General features: G+C 43.4%; 2 protein-coding genes and 1 pseudogene across 2 annotated transcripts; all 3 read right to left on the reverse strand.

Annotated features, from left to right (window-relative positions):
- Positions 1 to 1,561: 1,561 nt before the first annotated feature.
- LOC147986635 (uncharacterized) lies at positions 1,562 to 6,706 on the reverse strand (annotated as a pseudogene).
- A 10,765-nt stretch (positions 6,707 to 17,471) lies between these two features.
- Positions 17,472 to 18,149, reverse strand: LOC147986636 (uncharacterized). Its single transcript, XM_087542093.1, has 3 exons — positions 18,004 to 18,149; positions 17,583 to 17,892; positions 17,472 to 17,483 (listed from the first exon to the last, which is right to left on the reverse strand). Exons 1-3 carry the CDS (start codon positions 18,147 to 18,149, stop codon positions 17,472 to 17,474), a joined length of 468 nt encoding a protein of 155 aa, XP_087398219.1.
- Positions 18,150 to 20,469: 2,320 nt separating this feature from the next.
- LOC147986637 (uncharacterized) lies at positions 20,470 to 21,230 on the reverse strand. Its single transcript, XM_087542094.1, has 2 exons — positions 20,661 to 21,230; positions 20,470 to 20,562 (listed from the first exon to the last, which is right to left on the reverse strand). The coding sequence occupies exons 1-2, from the start codon at positions 21,228 to 21,230 to the stop codon at positions 20,470 to 20,472; spliced, it is 663 nt and encodes a 220-aa protein (XP_087398220.1).
- Between the last annotated feature and the right edge of the window lie 703 nt (positions 21,231 to 21,933).

The following is a 21,933-nucleotide window of genomic DNA, read 5'->3' on the forward strand; positions in this document are numbered from 1 at the left end:
CGGGCATAAGCACGTGCATACAGCATAGAGGCACGGGCATTTACTCTGTGTTTTAGTGTCAAGGGTCACAAGCACGGGCATACAGCCCTCAAAGGTCTTCTAATTACATAGACTCACGCATAGAGGTTTTCTAATTGTATTCACAATGAGTCGGTGGAGAGGCATGGTTTATTATTACCCGGAGTCACAATTGTGCGATTATTACGGAGACCTAATAGAATTGGACGACTGTCCGTGTTACAATTGTTTTCTTTGTAAGATTTTAACTCAAATGCACGAACCGTCATGTGTGTTAGTGTTTCAAGTCAGAGGTCACCTTCGTGTCTCTTTGTGCTCCAAATGCATCCGTTGATCTATAACCAGGAGTGGCAAGGTAAAGCTCCTCAGGGAGGCATGCTTGTGTTTTACATGGAGTCACATTCGTGCGTTAATTGCAGAAACCCAACGTGCGTGTTACAATTAAGTCACTGGAAGATTCAAGGCCGTGCCTCTGCTTTGCAGATGATTCTGCTAAAACGCGGACAAAACTAAGTGAATGAGGTGATGGCAGAACCACGGCTTTTCAAGAACGAGACACATGGTTCTGCCTTCGGCATTGTAAAGCACTGTTCTACATGCCACCCACAGGCACGGCCATGATTCCACGTGCCTTAGTAGCAACAGCAAATGCTGTGAACCTACTGCCAGGCACTATATCCATTTGTAAAACAGAAACGCAACCACAACCGTGACCCATTGTGTTTGAAACCTTTGCATCACAGAAGCACCGCGTGAAGGCACATGAGGCACGGTTGGACACACATCGCAAGCACGGTTATTTGAACTACTTACAGTCATGCATTCATAACAGAAAGAACATGCGTTAGAACAGGCGAGGCACAGTTACCACGAAAGCCACGGTTATGCAGCCCCAGAAGCACGACCGAGATTCTGTGCTTAAAAACATTTTCGTTCCATAACGGCAGGCGTGACCATGCAACCGTGAGAGTCACGGTTGAACACTCAGCGGTGGCATGGCCGTGGCTGCCTGTGCCCTTAGGTTAATTTTATCTCTCTGTCACGCAGCAAAGAAGCAAGCTTGTATGCCTACAACATCCACGTTCAGAAACCGACGCGGCTGCGGAAAATAACAAGGAAACATGTGCCTCTGATATTTTCGTCCGCTGAGTAAAAAATACATAAAGAAGCAAAAGGCGTTCTTATTTAAATTGGTTTTGTTTCTATAACTGCAGCAAATTAACTTATAACACGTTCTTAGAACCACAACACAAGAAAATAAACAATCCCCACCAATTTCTTTCTATTTCATCGCTCCACGTGCGGCCTTGTTTTTGAATGTTCAACAATCCATTCTTCCTTCTTGACCCTTGTGCAAACCCACCCTTCTGCGTAGCTATTCAACCTATTTACCTGTAAAATTAATATTCATACATAAAAATAAAGCGAAAGATTGCGGTCATCACTATTTTTTTCTCATGTCCTGTTTAAGCTGCATTATTACCTTTTAATTTTTCTATTCTTACTGTTCTCCGGTACCAAAAAGTCTCCACTCAAACCTTTCCTATCTGAAAATGGACTGCGCAGATTCCGTGCCTTGTCCCGGGCTTCCCTGCACGCATTCTGTGTGCCTGGCTTTTGTGATGTTTGATTCTGGCGTAGATGCAAGACTTTGGTAAATGCTCCCTGCTGTCAGTGGGGTCGTTGGAATTGCTGGTGTCTGACGTCTTCCTCCTGGGCTTGGAGTGCATTGTCCTGAGCCGTTTGATGTCCTCGATGGTGTTGTCGGTGTTGTCGGCCATTTCATTGACCTTGCCCTCTTCTCCTGCTGCGATTTCCTCTTTTCCTCTTCAATCCTCATCCTCTCCTGCACTTCTGGGTTATCCAGACAGTTTGTTTTCCTGTGACCCTTTTCTCGACAACGGCCGCACTTGGTTGCGGCTTTGTAGCCTTTTCCTTTGTTCTCAGAACCAGCTTTGATTCGATCTCCTTTTTTCGTACCCTTTGAGCCACTCATGGGAGGGTTCTTGAGAGTTTCGACAAGAATGCCTGTGTCTGGTTCCTCGGCAAGTGCCGCCATGACTTTTATTTTCATATCTACCGTACACTCACGTAGCACACGGTATGCCTCCTCTTTTCTACATGCATTTGAACAGATATCCGACAACTCAGCGTAAGCGGGGCCGAATCTCATAGTTACATTGTCTTGTATGGTCATGCTATCACCTTGACTTGTAGACAGAACTTTCACACTCTCTGATAGATTCCTGGTCCATCTAGGGATGACAAAGGATTTTGGAAGTTGATCGATCATGCCTGTTTGGTCCATCACCTTAAGCACATGGCAGCACTGAATGCCATCCCTACTCATTTTCTTGCAGCTGCAACTGTATATTTCTTTTTGCTCATCCACGTCTACCCTGAACTCAGACCTGTCAAATTCCTCGTCGGGATAAGGTCTCCACACTTTATCTCCAGGATCAATAATCTTTTTTTTAAAATACTGCCTCCCCTTTGCCAGATCAGAGCACTTGAAGTAAGTCCGGTTCCGTAGCTCCAACTGGAATTTCCTGAAAACTTCATTCGTGTATACTTGACTTGCTTTTCTTTCAATCGGAAAACCCATCTCTAGTGATGGCGCCTTCTCTTCTGTTCGGTATCTTTTCTTGTCAAGCGTGGCGAGGCAATTTTGCTGAATCGTGTGATACGCAACGACAAACCTTTTTATAGTGTCCTTGTGGTCGACGTAATCCTTCCACATCGAATTTGTACTCTCATTGCGAGTGGTTGTTGACGAGAAAGGATAGAAACAGTCCTTGAAGTAGGCCGGCACCCAAAAATTTCGGAGTTCCCATAGCGTGTTTAGATGTTTGTTGCCTTCCGCCTTGTGCAGAGAAATTGCTGCTTTCCAGGCACGCTCAAACTCGTCTTGATCTAGTGATTTTTTGACGATTCGAAATATATCATCAGACATCCCTAGGTGCTGCGCAAACACTGCTGCATTATTTTCCTTCGGGTTCTTCCTAATATGCCACCAGCAGAACATGTGCCTCGTCCTCGGAAGAGCTTCCTTTATTGCAGCCTTCATCGCCTGGTCCTGGTCTGTAATTATGTATTTTGTCCCTTTACCTCCCATTGCCTCGACAAACATGCTTAGGAGCCACTTGAATGACCCTATTTTCTCATCCTTCAAAAGGCCTACTCCAAATAGGACGGTCGACCCGTGGTTGTCGACACCTATAATTGGTGCAAATGGCAAGCCATATATATTCGTAGAGAATGTGGTGTCAAAAGACACAAAATCTCCATATAGATCATAATTCATCTTACACAAGGAGTCTGTCCAGAACAGGCTGCGCACTACATTGTTCTCTGTCTCTTCCACATGGTGGAATCCCAACCTCCGCCTCTGCATATCAGCAAACAGTTTCATGGTGTCTGCGATATCAGTGCCACACTCTCCAGCCCTGTCTCGGCATGCAATGTTGCTTATGTCAATCGTGTCGAACATAATTTCTCTCCTCGATTTCCCCATGGCAGCAAAAATCTGCATAACCTTCCTTGGTTCTAACCTCACCTTCTGCAACACTTGTATAAATAATTTCTCCTGAGGTGTCATCTTCTTATAGCATCTCATGAACTTCAGCATCCAATCAGATGGGTGAAGCTCGTGGTTGTGCTCTAGATGCACATTCTTCAGATACCATTTCCTCCTATCTGTATCCCTCTTGGCTGTTATTTGGACTGGGCAGCTTGTCCGGATCAAGCAGTTGCTCCTTCTCTCCTTAACATGTCTCTCAGTTGTTTTATTCTGCCCTTCCTTGGTGCACTGAAAAACCTGCTTGTCAAGCTACTGATCATATGTCGATCTTCTGCTCGTTGATCGTTTGGCAGCAAACCCAACCTTTCTAGCATATCTGCAGAAAAAGAAAAAGCACTCATCCAATGATCTGAATACCATACCACCTTCTGGTTCGACCGCTTCGGTGACCTCCTGAATCGTTGGGTATATGAAATCTTTAAACATGTCATCCATTTCTTTCTCTACAATGGTCGGTGGTGCCATGATGATGTTGTCTACCGTGTCTTCGTTCGTCTGGTCGCATTCACTTCTGACGACATCAATCTCATCACCAGCCACAGGTCCACTTACAGCGGAGCTGCTGCTACTCTGTTGTTTGTCACGCACAGCAGAATCATTTCTGCATGCCATGGCCAAATCCATAAATGAGCCTGCCTCTCCAATGTTGGATTGTGCAATGCTACTCCCTGTTTCTCTGGCACTCGAGCAACCAAGGGACTGTGCTGCTTCTACCATGCAATCCATGCTGGCGCTGTACGCTACTTGCTGCTGTGAACGTTGCGTTTCCTTCGAAATGGATGGAGAACTATGACATTTCTTCCCCTCATCTGTTATCCCCTCTGCCAAACCTGAACACATGGCAAGAAACAAAATTAGATATCCAAAGCAGCATATGCATTTTTTTAATTTCTAAACAAAAGATTTATATGACTCATCAGAGCTCATCTGGTATACCAAAACCAGACCCGTGCCTCTTCACCGAGTATAAGCAGTACACCAGAGGCACTATGCACATCACGAATGTGACCATGCTACACACACATCTGCACAAAGAGGCATAGATGTGCTTCTGTTTACACCATACAACCGGAGACGCACAACAACAACCTATATAAAATAACAACTGCACATACAGCCGTACAAGACAGATAGCCGTCCTCCTGTTTTCCACATTACCATGTTCTCCCATAAAACTGTTTGTGTGTTGAATTGAAAAAGGATAGTTCTGACGTCACCTTTGTTTTCCCATTGGCGACAACCTCCGTGCATTGGTGATTTCACTGACAATTTTGAATGCCATCAGAGATCCTTTGGAAGGACCCCTCATGTTGAACGCCACAGGTGATCCTTTCAAAGGACCTTGCCTTATGTTTTCATCAATTCGTGGACTACCGCAATACTTGCTTCCTTCCTCGTACACCTACGTGTGGAAGATACTGCAATTTAAATATACCAGACGAAAACAAAGAAAAAATTGCTCACAAAAAATATACATTTGCTTTAAATGTTGTTGCACGTTCGTATATGCTGTCACCTGTATTGCTTTCTGATTCTGCTGTATGGTAGAGCTTATTGCTCCTATGTTTGATTTTGTCATTAGGCTCTTCTTGCATGTGCAAACCGTACCGAATCCTTGAACACCAATGCTTTTGTTGCCAATGATCCTTCTGCTTGCATCAAAGGAAATTCTGTTACCCTGCACCTCTTCATTATGACCGCCTACAAACGCTGGGCCGTCACAACGCCCGCTCTGCACCTTTGTGGGCATCTGTGTCTTCAAACCAAAAAATAATTAGAGGCACGTGCGACTAAAAGTTCCACATACGTTAAAACCAGCGTTTGAAATTTTCGTCGTTACCTGGACAATCTGCTTATAGGAGTCTATGCTGCTTAGAATGCTCCTCTTGGCAGGTGTCTGTTGCACACCATGCTCCTGGTTGGGGCGTTTGCCAAGAACTTGTATCTCACTCTTGACTCCAATTATTCCAGCCCGCATGGCATGTGCGTGTTTGACAGCATCTGCATCCTTGATCTTCTTCTCGTTTTGTAGTAATTTTTTTTCTTCCACCTCTCGATACTCAACTGCAAAGTAGATGCACATGATAAACAGATATTACAGCATTCATCCAGGATATATAAATCATTTTTGTTGTTGTTAATGATCTACTATTTGGTGTTCTCAGTGGTGACACCATGACAGCAAACGTCCTAGGAATAAAAGACCAAACACTAATGTTCAACTGTCTTACTATTACCTGCCTCCCATAATCCTTGCCGATGTCGTTCAAATACCGACCGTCCCTGTTGTCCTGACCAGATGACGCACTCCTGAAAATCTGCCTTGAAAAAGAGACGTAAAAAATATAAAGGTTATAAACCTGCAGTATCAGTGTTAAAACTTTTCGAACTCGTTATCAACAGAGATATATTTTTAGTTCTATGTAATTAACAAATATAAATATATTAATATATTAATTTTTCATTAAACTACAACCTCAACCAAAGTGAGATCCTCTCATGCTAATTTGCTTGTGCAACACTTAACACAAAGATAACCATGAAACCTAACAAAAGTAACAACCTCGTATTACAAGGACGAGAGGATAAAAACAAAAAACAAATTAAAATCAAAGCTATAGTGTAAAACTAAACAGTTTTATTATATGAATCCCGACCACAACAAATTCATCAACGAATTGAATCTCGTGTATCAGGAATCGCCACGCAAAAGGTGCGTTGATAAATTTTTTACTAACCTTTGATTGCCAAATCTTATGCGCTGATTGTTCGGAAGTCACACCTTTCTAAATTGTGGAGGGATCCCCTTCAATGATTTTGAATCTCGGAGAGAGAGAAAAGAGAAACACAGAGGGAGAGAGAGAGAGAGAAAGAAAGAGAGAGGCTACTTCGTTTTTTGCGTGCAGGAGAAGAATAACCTGATAGGTGGGGTGAGTTTTGCGACGCATGAGAGATGGGCATGTTTTTTGGGCGTGACGAGATGTGGTAGGTCGACTTCACTTGACCGTCCACGACACTGACAAGTGGGCTCTCAGTTACTAATTCCTCTAAGTCTCTCACTAACTTGTGGGGTCGGCCTTATATGAGTCCTACGAGGAGTACCTCCATCTGAGGTGTGAAAATGTGGTAGGTGGACTTCAAGCTCATACTGACATGTGGGCTCTCAAATAGTTCCTCCAAGTATTTGACTAACTTGTGGGGTCGTCCACAGATGAGTTCCAGATCTCTCTCCATCTAGCATCGGTGGCGATAGGCAAGCTCTCCAAAGGAAAGCCAATCCTGATCCCTCCGCAGAGTTCACTCGTCACTGAAAATTATTGGTCTCCTTCATCTCACTCGCCGTGGATCTCCTGTTCAGGTAATCCATTGCATTCTCACCATGATTATGCCACTAATTCAACGTTTGAACAAAAAAAATACCGGTGCTAGCAATTCCGGGGGCTGCGTACACACTGCATGTGCGCAACACAGCGGGTGGGGCGCGATTTGAATATCGGTTCCGCATCCAATTATCTTCAGCTGGTCCGTGCTCAAACTGTTGCGCCATCTTAACAGCAGAGGGGTTATGGATTTAAAATTAGGACTCGGCTAACCTCACTTTAACCATGCAAACTGCATGCTTGCACCGTGGTTTTGCTAACTTGAGTTATATCTCCAGCCATGCAAAACTTAAGCACTCGTTTTAGCTAACCAACTAGAGACAGGTCAAATTATTTGTATAGATCCGCAATCTATAGCAGAGATCCAAAGGATTTACGTCCGTTTTTGCAAAGCAGTTACTAACTCAGAGTTAGAACCCGTCTTAGCTAACCAGCCTGTTGATGATAGTCTCACATGGACTGCTAACAACTGTCTTACATAGCTGACCTGATAACGATGACGTCTCATGACCTCTTATGTAGAGTTCGATGAGATGGATTCCACCCCACAGCTGTCGGAGACTCAGTCTCAGTCTGTCGATGGCACGGAGATTGTCACCCAAGATTTCATGGTTCATGACCAACTAGAGACAGATAGACTAAGGATCGAGTTAAAACATGTAGCGCACAAAAAGCTTGTTGAGGAGTACAGGACAAAGAAGCAGCTTGCTGCCTCGAAGTAGGTGTTTTTTATCATGCATCTCGCGTGTGTTGTTGAAATTTCTTTGGAAATCAATGCCTCTCATTTCTAGCTGCATTTTTAATCACGGCTTAAATATTTATCTCTGTTTTGCCGACTCGGCGTTTATATGTAAGCTTCTGCCAGAAAAAGCATGTGGTTCAACAATAAATTTGCTAAAGGTCATTTCTTATCTCTGTCCGCAGAGCGGCTGCAATGGGTGAATACAAAGAAGAATTCAGCACAAAACTTAGCTTCCAGAAATTCATTTCTGTCTGTGAAAAGCTAACAGAACCACAAAAACAGCTAGTCAGAGATATTGGTTTTGGGTACCTACTAGATCTGTGTTGTCGCGAGCTTCCAATGTGTTTTGTTCGCTGGCTTGTCCGCTATTTTGATTACCCTTCAAGGTGTTTCATACTGCCTAGTGGATACAGATTCCTTATCAAGTCGTACACCATGCACCGGATCTTAGGAATTCCACTGGGCGGGCACATTATCCCTAGAAAATGCTCAGAAGCTTTCAGATGTCAGGTTAAGTCTGAAACTCGGTGTGTTGGGCATGCTCCAAACATCAGAGAGTTAACTGATCTCATAACCCTAGAGCTGATAGGAGAAGTGTTTCAACGGGTTTTCGTGATGTTTGCAACAGCGGTATTTCTATGCCCAATGACATATGATTGCGTTAGCCCCGACTATTTAGCCGCTCTAGAAGGACCAGCAAGTAACATATCATCATGTGATTGGTAGAATGCTGCCACAGAGAAACTGGTGACATCACTCCAGACCTTCAAGGACAAAGGATTCACAGGCGCCCTGTGTGGCTGCCTCCTGATATCAGTGGTTCGTTCACTCACTTGTACACTTCTTTATACCCACAAGCAGCTACAAGAACATGATTAAATTTTACCTCTTCCTCACTTGCAGATAACGTATTTTGAGTACCTGGATACGAAGATTATGGACCTGGAACCTGACACTCCTGCAAGACTTGTCATGTGGGACACAGAGGCCATTAAGAATTATGCTAACATAGACAGCCTGTCAACGGAGGACGGAATTTTTGGGAAACACACGGTGAGTCAACTTTTCATCATTTTCATTTGGCGAACTTTTCGACTCAACATAATGACTTAGCTGCCATATATTAACTTGACTTGACTGTAATTTTTTCCTTCCACATGATAGCTGAAAGACATTAGGCGCACACCTTTCCAACCACCGCCTGGCTTTCAGGCGCCATTTTTCCAAATGAGTCCCAGACTAGAAGCATACATAGAAGAATTTGTGCCTCAAGAAAAACTTTGTTCCGTAAGTGATTTCTAGCTTCTGCACATGATTTTATGTTTGAAATGATGTTCCCTAAGTTTTTATGAAACAGATACATGTCCTATTGTGTTCATCCAGATAGTTTCATATACTACGTTAGCTGTGCTTTTGTGTTAAAACCAGAAGTGCTTCCTATAGGACGTTAGTTGTGCTTCTGTGTTAAAAACAGAAGTGCTTCCTATAGTACGTTAGCTGTGCTTTTGTGTTAAATATAAAAGTGCTTCCTATAGTACCTTAGTTGTGCCTTTATGTTAAAACCAGAAGTTCTTCCTATAGGACGTTAGCCGTACTTTTGTGTTAAATATAGAAGTGCTTTCTATAATACGTTAGCTGTGCTTTTGTGTTAAAAACAGAAGTGCTTTCTATAGTACGTTAGCTGTGCTTTTTGTGTTAAATATAAAAGTGCTTCCTATACTATGTTAACTGCGCATTTGTGTTAAAACCACAAGTGCTTCCTATAGGACGTTAGCTGCCCTTTTGTGTTAGATATAGAAGTGCTATACTACGTTAGTTGTGCTTTTGTGTTAAATATAAAAGTGCTTCCTATAGGACGTTATCTGTGCCTTTGTGTTAAAACCACAAGTGCTTCCCATAGGACGTTATCCGTGCTTTTGAGTTAAAACCAGAACTGCTTCCTATAATACGTTAACCGTGCTTTTGTGTTAAGTATAAAAGTGCTTCCTATACTACATTAACTGCACATTTGTGTTAGATATACAAGTGCCTCCTATAGTACGTTGGCTGTGTTTTGGTGTCAAAACTAGAAGTGCTTCCTATAATACGTTAGCCATGCCTTTGCGTTAGAACTAATAGTGCTTCGTATAGTACGTTAGCTGTGCTTTTGTGTTAAAACAAGAAGTGCTTTCATATAATACGTTACCCGTGCTTTTGCGTTAAAAATAATAGTGCTTCCTATAGTACGTTAGCTGTAATTTTGTGTTAAAACTAGAAGTGCTTCCTATAATACGTTAGTTGTGCCTTTGCGTTAAATATAGAAGTGCTCCCTATAGTACGTTACCTGTGCTTTTCTGTTAAAAATACAGGTACTTCCTATAGGACGTTAACTGTGCCTTTGTATTAAATATAGAAGTGCTCCCTATAGTACGTCATCCGTGCTTTTTGTGTTAAAACTACAATTGCTTCCTATAATACGTTAACTGTGCCTTTGTGTTAAACAAAGAAGTGCTTCCTATAGTACGTCAGCTGTGCCTTTGTGTTAATTGTAACACTGCTTCCCTACGACGGGAGATCAACCATGCTTCGTAAGGTAGGTCGACTGCGCTCTTTCAAGGAATGTGTTCACCATGATTCATGGACTTTGTTAGCTGCGCTTCCCGCAGCACACCATGTGTCCTTCTGCGCACATTATTCCATGCCCTTTCTGCAATTATTGACACAACGTACAGTAGTTCACAAGATATTTTTCATTTTCGGTATTAATAACTTCTTTTCATTCTCAGTGTTAATAATATCTAATGGTTTTTCTTTCAATTCCAGGCCAAGATGAAAATTGCCAAAGTTATCAATGAAATGTACACAGAACTTTTCTCGCGGTTTCAACCAGTTCTCGAGCAGAAATTGGAGAAGCTCCTTTCACTTGGTAGGGATCTTAGTGCAAAAGAAACCAAGACCAGAGACCAGGGCGTTTATTGTAACTTGCAACAGGACAACTCAAATGAAAAAGAAACTTTTTCATCGCTCCCTTCATCATATTCTACGCTTCCAAGTTCTAGCACGACAAGCAGTCAAAGTTCTTCCAGCAGTGGCTCAACCAGTGTCCTTCACGCCACATCATACTCCCTGGAAAATTTAAAGGGTTGCTGCGATACCCCTGACCCAGAATCCCAGAATCCGTACGAAAAAGAGCAGTCCCAAATTCGTCTATCTTCACACCTAAAATCATCAACCCAGATTAAGTTGCTACTGGAAGTGAACAGGATCGACCACAACAAAGAGGACATTGATGAACAAGCCAAGATTCATCTGGACAAAGTTCATAACCATCTGCACAACTGCCTTGATGGCTTGCCGGTCCATGAGCCCTTCATGTCAACAACCGAGATGCTCGAGAGCGGGGCAATTATAATGACAAGTGCAAATTCATCTGAGTGTTCGGTACCGATTGAAACCCAAAAATCTGCTGGAGGATCCGCAGACCACAACTCTCTGACAAACCCACTGGAAAAACTCGAGGAAACAGCAAAACCTACTGCAACAGAAACATCAGCCTCGCACTCTGCGGTTGACAAACAATTACTGACTGATCCAATCCCAGCAGATACACTTGGAGAACCTGTTTATCATGTTGGGAAAACGTCACCAACTACTGCACGGTCTAGCGGTTCTGACAGCGCTCACAACAACTCTTCAACCAACACAAAAAGCCTCATTGTATCCCAGCCTGCACAAAAATCAAACAATGTCACTGTACAACATTCTTCTTCGCTACAGGAAGATAAGGTCCATCTTGTTTCAACTTTGAGTGACGAGAAGAACATTGCTGAAACAGAACGCACAAGAGCTACTTCCTCCCTTCCTCCTACAGTACAAGTCCCCAGTGATTCTGCCAACGGTTCTAGCTTAGCACTGGGCACGGGAAAAGCAATTCCATCCACTAGTGATGCTCCACTGGTTGCTGCACCATTTGTCAATGCAGAAGACAATAACATTGCAGAAGAACATGAACAGTGTACGAAGCAACCACCTATTGATCCCAAAGACAGCGTCCCTATTACCACAAGCGCACATCCGCCAGAACCGGAACCACAAATGGCACCTCACAAGAGGTCCTTAAAGCAGTCAGAAGATCCGGGTAACAAGAGTACAGCGCCTCCTATGAAAAGAGTTAGGATACTGGAGCCTCCACATAATTCAACAGAAATTGCAAACAACCAGTCTCTACAAGCTGACAACCACAGAAGCCTCCTTAATTGTGGATTCATTAATGATGATCAAATATGGTCTGGCCCATCTATCTATGAACAACTTGACAGAGTCATTGAACAAAAAAAGAAACAATCCTTTCATAACCAAGTAGCACCACAACAATGCCAACCTGATACTGTCTCACACTTGGTCAATAATTCAAGCTCGTCAGCTAGATCTTCCCTTTCTAACTATCCAGAGCCACCTATACCCAGCAGATCAGGATCAATGTCAGGCGGTAGCCACCCCCACACAGGTCTTTGATACGTCATACTCTACAGGTTTAACTCAAACTGTCTTGTCACAAAGTTTACCAGCAACTCCCTTGTCGCAACACTACAACCAACCAGCTCCTAGTATCAAAAACCACTTCTATCGACATCCTGGTGCTCAGAATAACGACGGTTCAAACAAAAGCCAGCGCTCACCATATGCGTGGAACAACCAAAGTCTCAAGCAGTACCAGCAACAACCCACTGTCCGTGATGCCCACTACCCCCAACACAATGATGCTCAGAATAACAGCACTACACGGTGCCAACAACGCCAACCTCAAGAGCAGAACAATCAGCAACCACACAGAGGCGGGTCTAATGGGAAAACTTACAGTGCCTTGCAACAACAGTTCAACAGCATGCAGTATTCCGGCCATACTCTCCAGCATTTTCCAACAGATATTCCTTCAAGCTCAACCGGTAATCCAACAGTCAGAACATTAGAACTGCGCATGCAGCACCAACCACAACGCCTAATGTTCCAAAGAAACAATAATCATAATGAGGGTCGTCTGCAAATTAGTAATGGTCAATTGAACTCCGGTGGTCATGTCTTCTAGCCTCACCAACATCATTCTGAGCTAGAACAGACTCGATTCACTGACCAAGGGAATGACCATCAAGATCACTGCCAACTTTTGGAAATAAGAGATTCCACAAACGAGGAGAAAGAAGTGTATGAAACAATCGTCGACAATACGCCAGGTGCCAAGCAAAATGAAAGGTAATGAATTCATTGTTCCTGTTACAGTAAAGTTTTGGTCCCATCATTTAATAATGCTAATCGTTTCATCTTATCTTTAAAAAGAAAATCTTATGATTTAAAATTCATTTGCTTTTTTTACAGCAAGAGGATATTCTCCGTCGATCGACGTTGGGCCGATCATCGAACTTTAGGTTTGTCAATGAAGGTATACGGATATATCCACTCATTTGTGGTCGATGCTTACTCAGCGTTGCTAATGAAAGAACAATTCTACGCAACGCCAGCATTTGTGCACAAGCATATAATGTACATGGACGCTTCTGTAAGTTCTTCCTTCTCATAAATAATAATAACAAACCACAGTTACTACTACTACCACACTGAGTGACACGGCTACAATTTTCTGCAGGATAAATTTAAAGTTCTAGGAGCAAGCACAGAACTACTCAAGGAACAGATTGTGGAAAAAACTATTGAGTACAGACTGCCCAACAAATGTAACATCGTGAGTTCACCCTACTCACTCTATCTGCCCAGTGTTCGTCTTTGATTCTACAAGTTTTTCTTGTTACAATGATATTATTCCCTGTCAATTGTTTTACGTCTTCATACCTGTGAGAAACGATCCACATTTTACCTACCTCATCATCGTGAATCTTGCAATGCGTCGCTTCGAAATTCTATGTCCTTATATCAATTGCGACGGTATAAAGGAACACTCGGACATTGTCATCGAAAACTTCAAGAGAGCTTACCATTCTGCTTACAACAACTATCCTCACACCATGGCCTCCTTTCATGTCAAACCTGTGCAGAGTGTATGTAACTCAGACAGAGAGTAAGTTTCTTTTATCTATAGCTCTACCTCATTTAAACCATGCATATTTTTGTTCCACTACACATCCCATAACTACTGTTCACCATCTAATCACAGACATTAATGCTCTCAATTTTCAGGGATGACAGTGCTATTTACACCATGCATTTGATGTCGCTCATTAATATGAATAATAATTCATTTTTTATCAATAATGTAAGTTCACTCTCATTGACAACACATCAACATACGTTCATCCAAGCCAGCTGAACATTAAGTTTTGCAATAAATTTTATTAATTTGCACGGTTATGTGTTTGCAGATCCATGTGAAACCGATGAGAGAACAACTAACTTACAAAATGATAACATCCAACCACAACACGGGACATATATTTGAGGCACTGAGCATCGTCCTCGACAAGTACAATATCCGGCGCGAAAGAAGAAGAGTTGGAAAAAGATGAATACTGCTTAAATTAGCCTTAATTTAGCTAGAGCCATCCGAACATTGTTTCAGCCAGCCATATCGACTCATGTAATCACAACAATGTTTCACCTATTTTTGTGTCCGTCCAAGATATCTGCTATGGATACCGTTAAACACAGTTGTGCATTCAAATGGTCAAGTCTTAAATTCCTGAACAGCAAACATTTACAAATAAGAAATCATATTTTTTTCCAAAAGTTCTAAACATGATATTCAACACATCACTTCCTTGCACTAGAAGCCCACTCACTTCAATAAGACATAATAAAAGAAACAATTGAAACACAGAGGAAAAACACTATCAATACATAAGCATCTAACGAAGGAGCTAAATGACTCACCTCCAGTAATCCGGATCACAGAGGCACTGTCATGCCTCTTGTCCACATAGAACGTGCCTCTCTAACCACGGACAACTAAGCTGACACACACAAGTGCGCCACCAGTTAACACAGGACCGTCCCCTCTCTATAGCTTAACACCGGTCCCTCCCCAAGCCAAATGAGTCATGGAAACACGACCGTGACTCAAGTTAACGAAATAAGAACCATCCTCTGTGATAGACGACTAAACTGAAAAAATACCAAAACAGAAGAACGACCATGACTTCAACTATAAAAGGTCCGTGACCTCACAAGTTTCAATGACGAGTCTCTCTCAGCAAATAAGTGAAAGCAAACGTTTCGAAAGAAAGGCACGACCATGCCTTTGAGTAACATCGTAGACGTGCCTCTTCGAGCGAACGTGTAAGAGAAAGCATTTGCGAACAACAGACAGAACTCTGACTCAACATAACATAGCACATGCCTCCACTAACTAAACAGCCGTGACTTCACTAACAGAATAACTAGAAAATATTACAGAACATACAACCATGACAGTGACTCATACTAACATAACGCAGTGCCTCTCCGAATTTAATACCGAAAGGAAAGATAACGCCTCTACCAAACATACGACAATGCATCCAATGCCTTCACGGTCATGCCTTTCAAAATCAAAGTACCACCACAGTAATAGAAAGACAGAAACGCAACCGTTGATAACACAATACTCCCATAGCAAGTATCAAACTGGATTACCATGCCTAAAACAAAGAACATATACTGAAACAGACAACATATATTGAAACAGACATCAAAGTGAGAAAATCTGAAGAATCTTAAACACACTCAAGCTCTGCATAAAACCATTTCAAACACACAACCACAACCATATATTCAATATAAAAACAACCGTGCCAAACACAGTACAAACACAAAGGAAAAGTAATGCCCCTACCTGTCAGTGAAGAAGCTAGCAAACTAATAAGACTAGAGCATGCCTTGCCTAAAACAAAAACAATGCCTCCCTGAACAAACGACTGTGCGGTGCCTAGAATCACGAGAGTGCACATCTGAGTGCTCCTCTTAATACATCTCATCTTATACCAACTCATAGCAACAAATCATAGAGGAAAATATTCTTGAAGGCACCCAATCAAGGAAAACAAAATGGAACGAAAATAAACTTAAATTTCCAAACTAGTCAACTCCATTCAGTTCAAAATAAAACAACCACAATTGCAAATTCATCAGTCTATGTAATACTACCCCATACAATAACTACCAAATAACCAATTCATCACACAATCCATCATGCAAGCACTTCCACCTGGACTACTCCTCAGAAACGACCTCGCCATCTGAGATCAGGAAGACAACGATGATGCAGGATGTCCCTCATCGACAGAAACCGGCGGTATAGCTCATAGCTCACATCCATACCTACTATTAAAGGGAATAGGTATTCTTGGTTTGGTTTAGTCCTTTACGTTTGGTTTACACGCGTTAAGCGATCTGGGCCAGTTACTTGTATGTTGATGGGCCTTTTATGGGCTTTCATAGAGAGACCATGAAAAATAATTGGGTCAAAATAAATCAACGAACTGAACACAAGATCTCGTGTCTATCTCTTAGATGTAACAACCAAAGACTTATGCACCTTTCATATTTACTAATCCCAACTCACTCTAAATATACGAGTGATAGTCATCATGTTTATTTATTTTTTTGCAAGAAAAGGAGTTGATATTAAAATGGCCAAATTACTGAAAGGTCCACACAGAAAAGGAAATTACAACCAAGCCCCTCTGCAACCCGACTACGCCGGCGCCGTGGACGAGCCGGTGACGCACCGTTCACCGCTGCTCGCTGACGCCTTGGATCGAAGCAGCCCCCGGGCGAAACGGGAAGTCTCCGATCAACGGTCCCTGAGGACCTACACCCATGGCCGTCGTCGTCGCCGCACCGCTCAACATCGCCTTCCTTCTCCAGATCTTCATCCGCCGGAATCGCCATCCCTCGATCTCTGGCATGGGGGAACCGTGCACGGCCTCTCCACCGAGAAGCGAGCACAAAGAAAGGAGCTGGTCCACCGCGGAGCTCCATCGAAACTTTATCGTCGAAGGGGAGACCAACACCTGCAAAAGGCCAATCCAGTCGCACCGCCGCCTCCACGACGCCACCGGCTGGCTCCCTAGGCACTCCTACACTATGTACACACTGCAAATCGGGCCTCCCCCGTCCTCCCGCCGCCGGAGCGTCCGGCGGAGGGCGAGGGAGCCGCCGATTCGGCAACGGCGAGGTGGAGAGCCCGGGGTTCGCACAAATCGCCCTTCGTTCCTGTAGATGGGGAAGGGTGAGGTCCAAGGCTCATGTTTAGGGAGAGCTAATTAAGCGAATGAGCTAATAAAGGAAGGATTGTGGGCTTAAATATAACATGTAAACGAATGTGGCTAATTAAAGCAAGGATTATGGGTAAATTGGTGGAATAACTATTAGAAAGATTGTGGTCTTAATAAATTCTAGATGAAGGATTTGAGGCAAAGAGGTAGGATAATTAAAAGAAAAGATTTATAGGCCTTAATGTGTTGGGTCTACTAAATTAGAAAAGGAAGGATTTGATTCCCGACTAAAACGGGCGAGGACTTCATGGTAATTAATGAAAGGATCATACTTAAATGCCATTAAAAAGGATTGTATTTAAATGAAATCAGTGGGACATTACGCCCCACAAAGAAAATTGTATTTAAATGAAATCAGTGGGACTAAATTGCGACATATTTTTTTATGTTCATTTTGTAGAAGGACGATGCTGTGTTGCAACATGTTCTTCATAATGAATCCGATGCTGTGGGACATTATGCTTGTGCAAAACATCAATTTTCCCCGTTGCAACGCACGGGCATATGTGCTAGTACCCTTCCTAAAGGAAAATCAAATTAAAACATGAATATACAAAAAAAAAATAAGTACTGTTCTAGCAACAAAGGCAGAAACTAACAAAAATGAAATCTTCACTTACAGTAGCTCCATATTTCAGGTGATCAAATCTAAGTGGCTTCCAATCCCAGTAGTGACGAAGAAGTTCTGGAAAAGATGACTCCAGCTTCGAATAAGATTCGTCAATGATGGCTCCTGCTAAGTCCTCTATGGAGTCCCTTTCTTTGCCGCCTTTGATCATAAACTTCTCTTGGATGTCGATATGGTACCCTTCTGGAATTCTGATGAAATCTTGAAAAAGAGCATCTCTAATATTCCTGACGCCCACACTAGAGAAAGTTATACCTCTATTCTCAAGGAAATCCTTCAAGGCAGGGCACTTCGTCCTGGCCCTGCAGAAGTGATAGAGCAAAACATGATTCCGCATAGCCAGATGCATGGCATCAACTTTTCTACGCCCGTAAAAATCCTTTCGCGTGAACTCCATGCCGAGACCAACAAACTTGTGCTTCTCCTCGCGCAACCAGTCCTCGTACAAGCGAATGATCTCCTCCACCTTACCAGGCTCGTTGGTGTACCACACGTCGAGCTTCGTGTTACCATCGGCAACTATAGAATGGTACTCGGTGGTATTCAAAAAGTCGTCCATGGCAACGAGCAGCAAGGTGCCAATAGAGATTCCTAAGACCCTGCGACAAGGTTGGGGAGTGGCGAGGAGGCTGGGAACTGACTGATGTTCTGTGGCTACAATACGACGTGAAACCTCACAAACACGGCCGGTATTTAACCTTGGCGAGGGACCTTTGAGTTACAATGCGCATTAACGTGTGAACTAGGAACAGTGAATAGACGGTTGTGCTTCCGAAGCACATAAAACCATGCACTTCATAAAGTCACGGCTGTGCACAAATATTTGATGCCGTGGAGAAATCGAGGAGCCTCTAACTTTATTTTACGGTAACTGACACACCGAATAGTCACATCGAACAGCCGGCACATCGGTCATCAATTCCTCCTTTGAAAAAAACCCACCAACGGAAGAATCCAATGAAGAAAACAAACAGCCAGCCGTACGCCTTAGATCCGAAGGCCAAAACTCATCCGTGCCTCATCTAGCTAGATTCACAACATCTGTCCCTCGATAGTCAAGGCTGGTTTCAGGTGAGGCCCGGGTATGCAGGCACAACACGCACATACGTGTCTATCAGGCACGGGTATGCAGGCGCACGACACACATATGTGTCTATTCCACAGGCACGGGTATCACCACAGGCACGTAGAGATACAGGCAGCAACTCGCTGTAAACACGTGAATGCAGGCAACAAAGGCACGGAAACGAAACCTCTACATGCACGTGCTTCGGCTTGGCAAGGCACGAATACAACCTTGCAATTAACATTCTCGAGCCACGACTAGACACCCTCTTCGTATAGACATGGAATTGCAGCTTCTCCGACACACAAGCACGGTTTTCGAATTGGCATTATCGAGGCACAAATACAAATCCTCTGCATACAAATCATCTGGATGCAAAAAGGAGAGGTGGCAGAGGCATCGGTAAGAACGCTCTGTTCGAGAGGCACGGTTGCAAACTCTCAAGAGGGACAGCCATGTGACACCACAGACACATAGACACGTGAAGTGTATCACATGAGGATACATCAAATACAAGCAGCGAATGAATGGTAGAAGTGAAAGAGCCACAGTTTTTAAGTGACTAGAGGCAAGGACGTGTAGAAGCACGGGCACAACGAGTCACAGCCACCGCATCCCCTCACGGACAGGCATCTGGCACCACATGCACGTAGAGTCACAGCCAGTGTGTCTCCCGAGACAAGCAAATGCAGGTATAGGACGCACAGAACCGCAGCGTATACAGGCACGGAATTACGACTTTTGTCGCACAGGTACAGCTATCAAATTGGCGTTCTCGAGGCACGGGTACAAACCACCTGAACGCACAAAAGAGTGATGGCAGAGGCACGGTTGTGTAGTCTGAAGAGAAACTGCCGTGTGACACCACCACATAGAGACATCGTGTGTGTCACGTGAGGAACGGTCCCGAAGAACACAAAGACAGGAAACTGAAAAATGTTGCCTCGTACGTTACCAAACGTGCGTCTCTTGTGCGAATGTGTAAAACACAACAATACAAACACAAACAAACAGCGGTGAATATAAGCCAAACAGAAAACACGCTTCTCCAAACAATACATATGCGTCCCCTCATGGACTGGCACCAGAGGCACGTAGAGTCACAGCCAGCATGACGCCTGAGACACACAAATGCACGTACAGGAGACACCAAATTACAGCGTATACAGACACGGAATTGCGGCTTCTCATAGTTATCGAAGCACGGGTACAAACAACCTGGACGCACAAAAGAGTGGTGGCAAAGGCACGGATGCGTAGTGTCAAGAGGAACTGCCGTATGAAACCAGCATGTTACACACATGGCGTGTCTCACGGATGTACATGCATAAACGGAAAGAAGCCACGGAAGTGAAGCCTGAACATACACGGATGAATGGATTCTCAAGGCACGGTCCTAAAGCACACAAAGAAACGAAACTAAAATGTTGCCTCGTATGATTGCAAAAAAAAATGTTTCCTCGTACGTTAGCAGACGTGCCTCTCTTGTGCAAACGTGTAAAAGACAACAATACAAACACAATCAAACGGCACTGAATAAAAGCCAAACACAAAACGCGCTTCTCCCAAACAATACATATGCGCCACTTCAACAGGTTCTCTAAATATACATGAACTCGCGCAAACGTCAACAATGAACTTGTAACATGAAAAAACATAAGAAATTATATTCACAAAACATGAAACGATACTCCATAGGATTGAACTAAAAGTACTCATTAATTATACAAAAAAGAAATGAAAGTCTTCCAGGAATCCATTCTGCTCACACCACCTGGACAATTATACTCAATTGCAGTTCTGCTCAAAAGCATCAATGGCGTCCGGGGTCGGGAAGACAACGAGGATGCATCATGTCCTTCATAGAAAGAACTCGGCGGTAGAGCTCGTAGCTGACATACCCATCCTAAAATAAAAAGCGGATGAGAATGAAGATATACGGTAAGGGGAAAAAGTACTGTTGTTGCAATAAAACAAAAATATAAATACGAAATTTTCACTTACAGTTGCCGCATATTTCAGGTGTTCAAGGGAAAGCGGCTTCCATTCCCAGTAGTCATGCAGACCTTGTGGAAAAGACGACTTCATACTCAAGTAAGATTTTTTTATGACGGCTCCTGCCAAATCTGCCATTGAATCCCTTAGGTTGCCTCCTTTGATCATGAGCTCCTCTTGAAGGTCGATGTGACACTCTCTTGGGATTTTGAGGTAACTATTTGTGAGAACATCCCTATCGTTCCTGACGTCGACACTAGCAAAAATTATACCTTTGTTCTGAAGGAAATCCTTTAGAGCAACGCACTCCGTCCTGGCCTTGCACAAGTGATAAACAAGAACATGCTTGCGCATCGCCAGTTGCATAACAGCAACTTCTCTACTACGATCAAAATAATCCTCTCGTGTGTACTCCAGATCAAGACCAACAAACTTGTACCTGTCCTCACGCAGCCATTCCTCATAGAGAGTAAGAATCTCCTCCACCTTGTGGGGCTCATTGGTGTACAACACATCGAGCTTAGTATTACCATCAGCAACTATAGAGAGACGCTCAGTAGTGTTCCTGAAGTCGTCCATGGAACCGAGGCTGAGACAACAATGGAGTTTGACTATGCTTCTCGTACAAGTCGAGGATGACAGGAGCTACCTACACTTCTCTGGAGGGAATAAGACGCGATAACCTCCAGGAATAGACCACTACTTAACCTTTGGGGAGAGACGGCTGAGCTACCATGCGCCCATTTAATTGCTAAGGAAACGGTGAATGGACGATTGTGCTTCTGCAGCTCGTGAAACCATGCACTTCAAAAGTCACGACTGCCACGCTGTAATCGAGGAGCACCTAGATTGACTCTAGCACGGTATCTGGCACAATGAATACTAACAATAAATAGCCATCCCATCGGTCACCAGCACATCTTTTGACCGAGAGAACAATGAGAGGAAGCAAACAAGATGACCCTGTCATACAAATACTACACGGGGACTGAAGAAAAATAGAAGCACGGTTCGGCCAGCATAAAAGCCACACGCGTGCCTCCACTTTGCTTTAAAGACAAACCTCAGTGATATCAACGGACCTGCATCTGTATGTATGTCCATGCTTCTCACATATAAATAACTATGGGCTATCATAGATATTCCCGCCAGAACCCAACATACATAAAAACAGTGGCTCCCTGGGTCAACAACTGCTTGAAAAAAAATTGCAATAACAGAGTCATGAACCGTGACTCCATTCCAGATACAAAAGTGCCTCTCATTAGGAACCATCATGCCT

The sequence above is a fragment of the Triticum urartu genome, chromosome 2A (assembly GCF_056163025.1).
Source record: "Triticum urartu cultivar PI428250 chromosome 2A, HENAU_Tu73, whole genome shotgun sequence".
Classification (NCBI taxonomy): domain Eukaryota; kingdom Viridiplantae; phylum Streptophyta; class Magnoliopsida; order Poales; family Poaceae; genus Triticum; species Triticum urartu.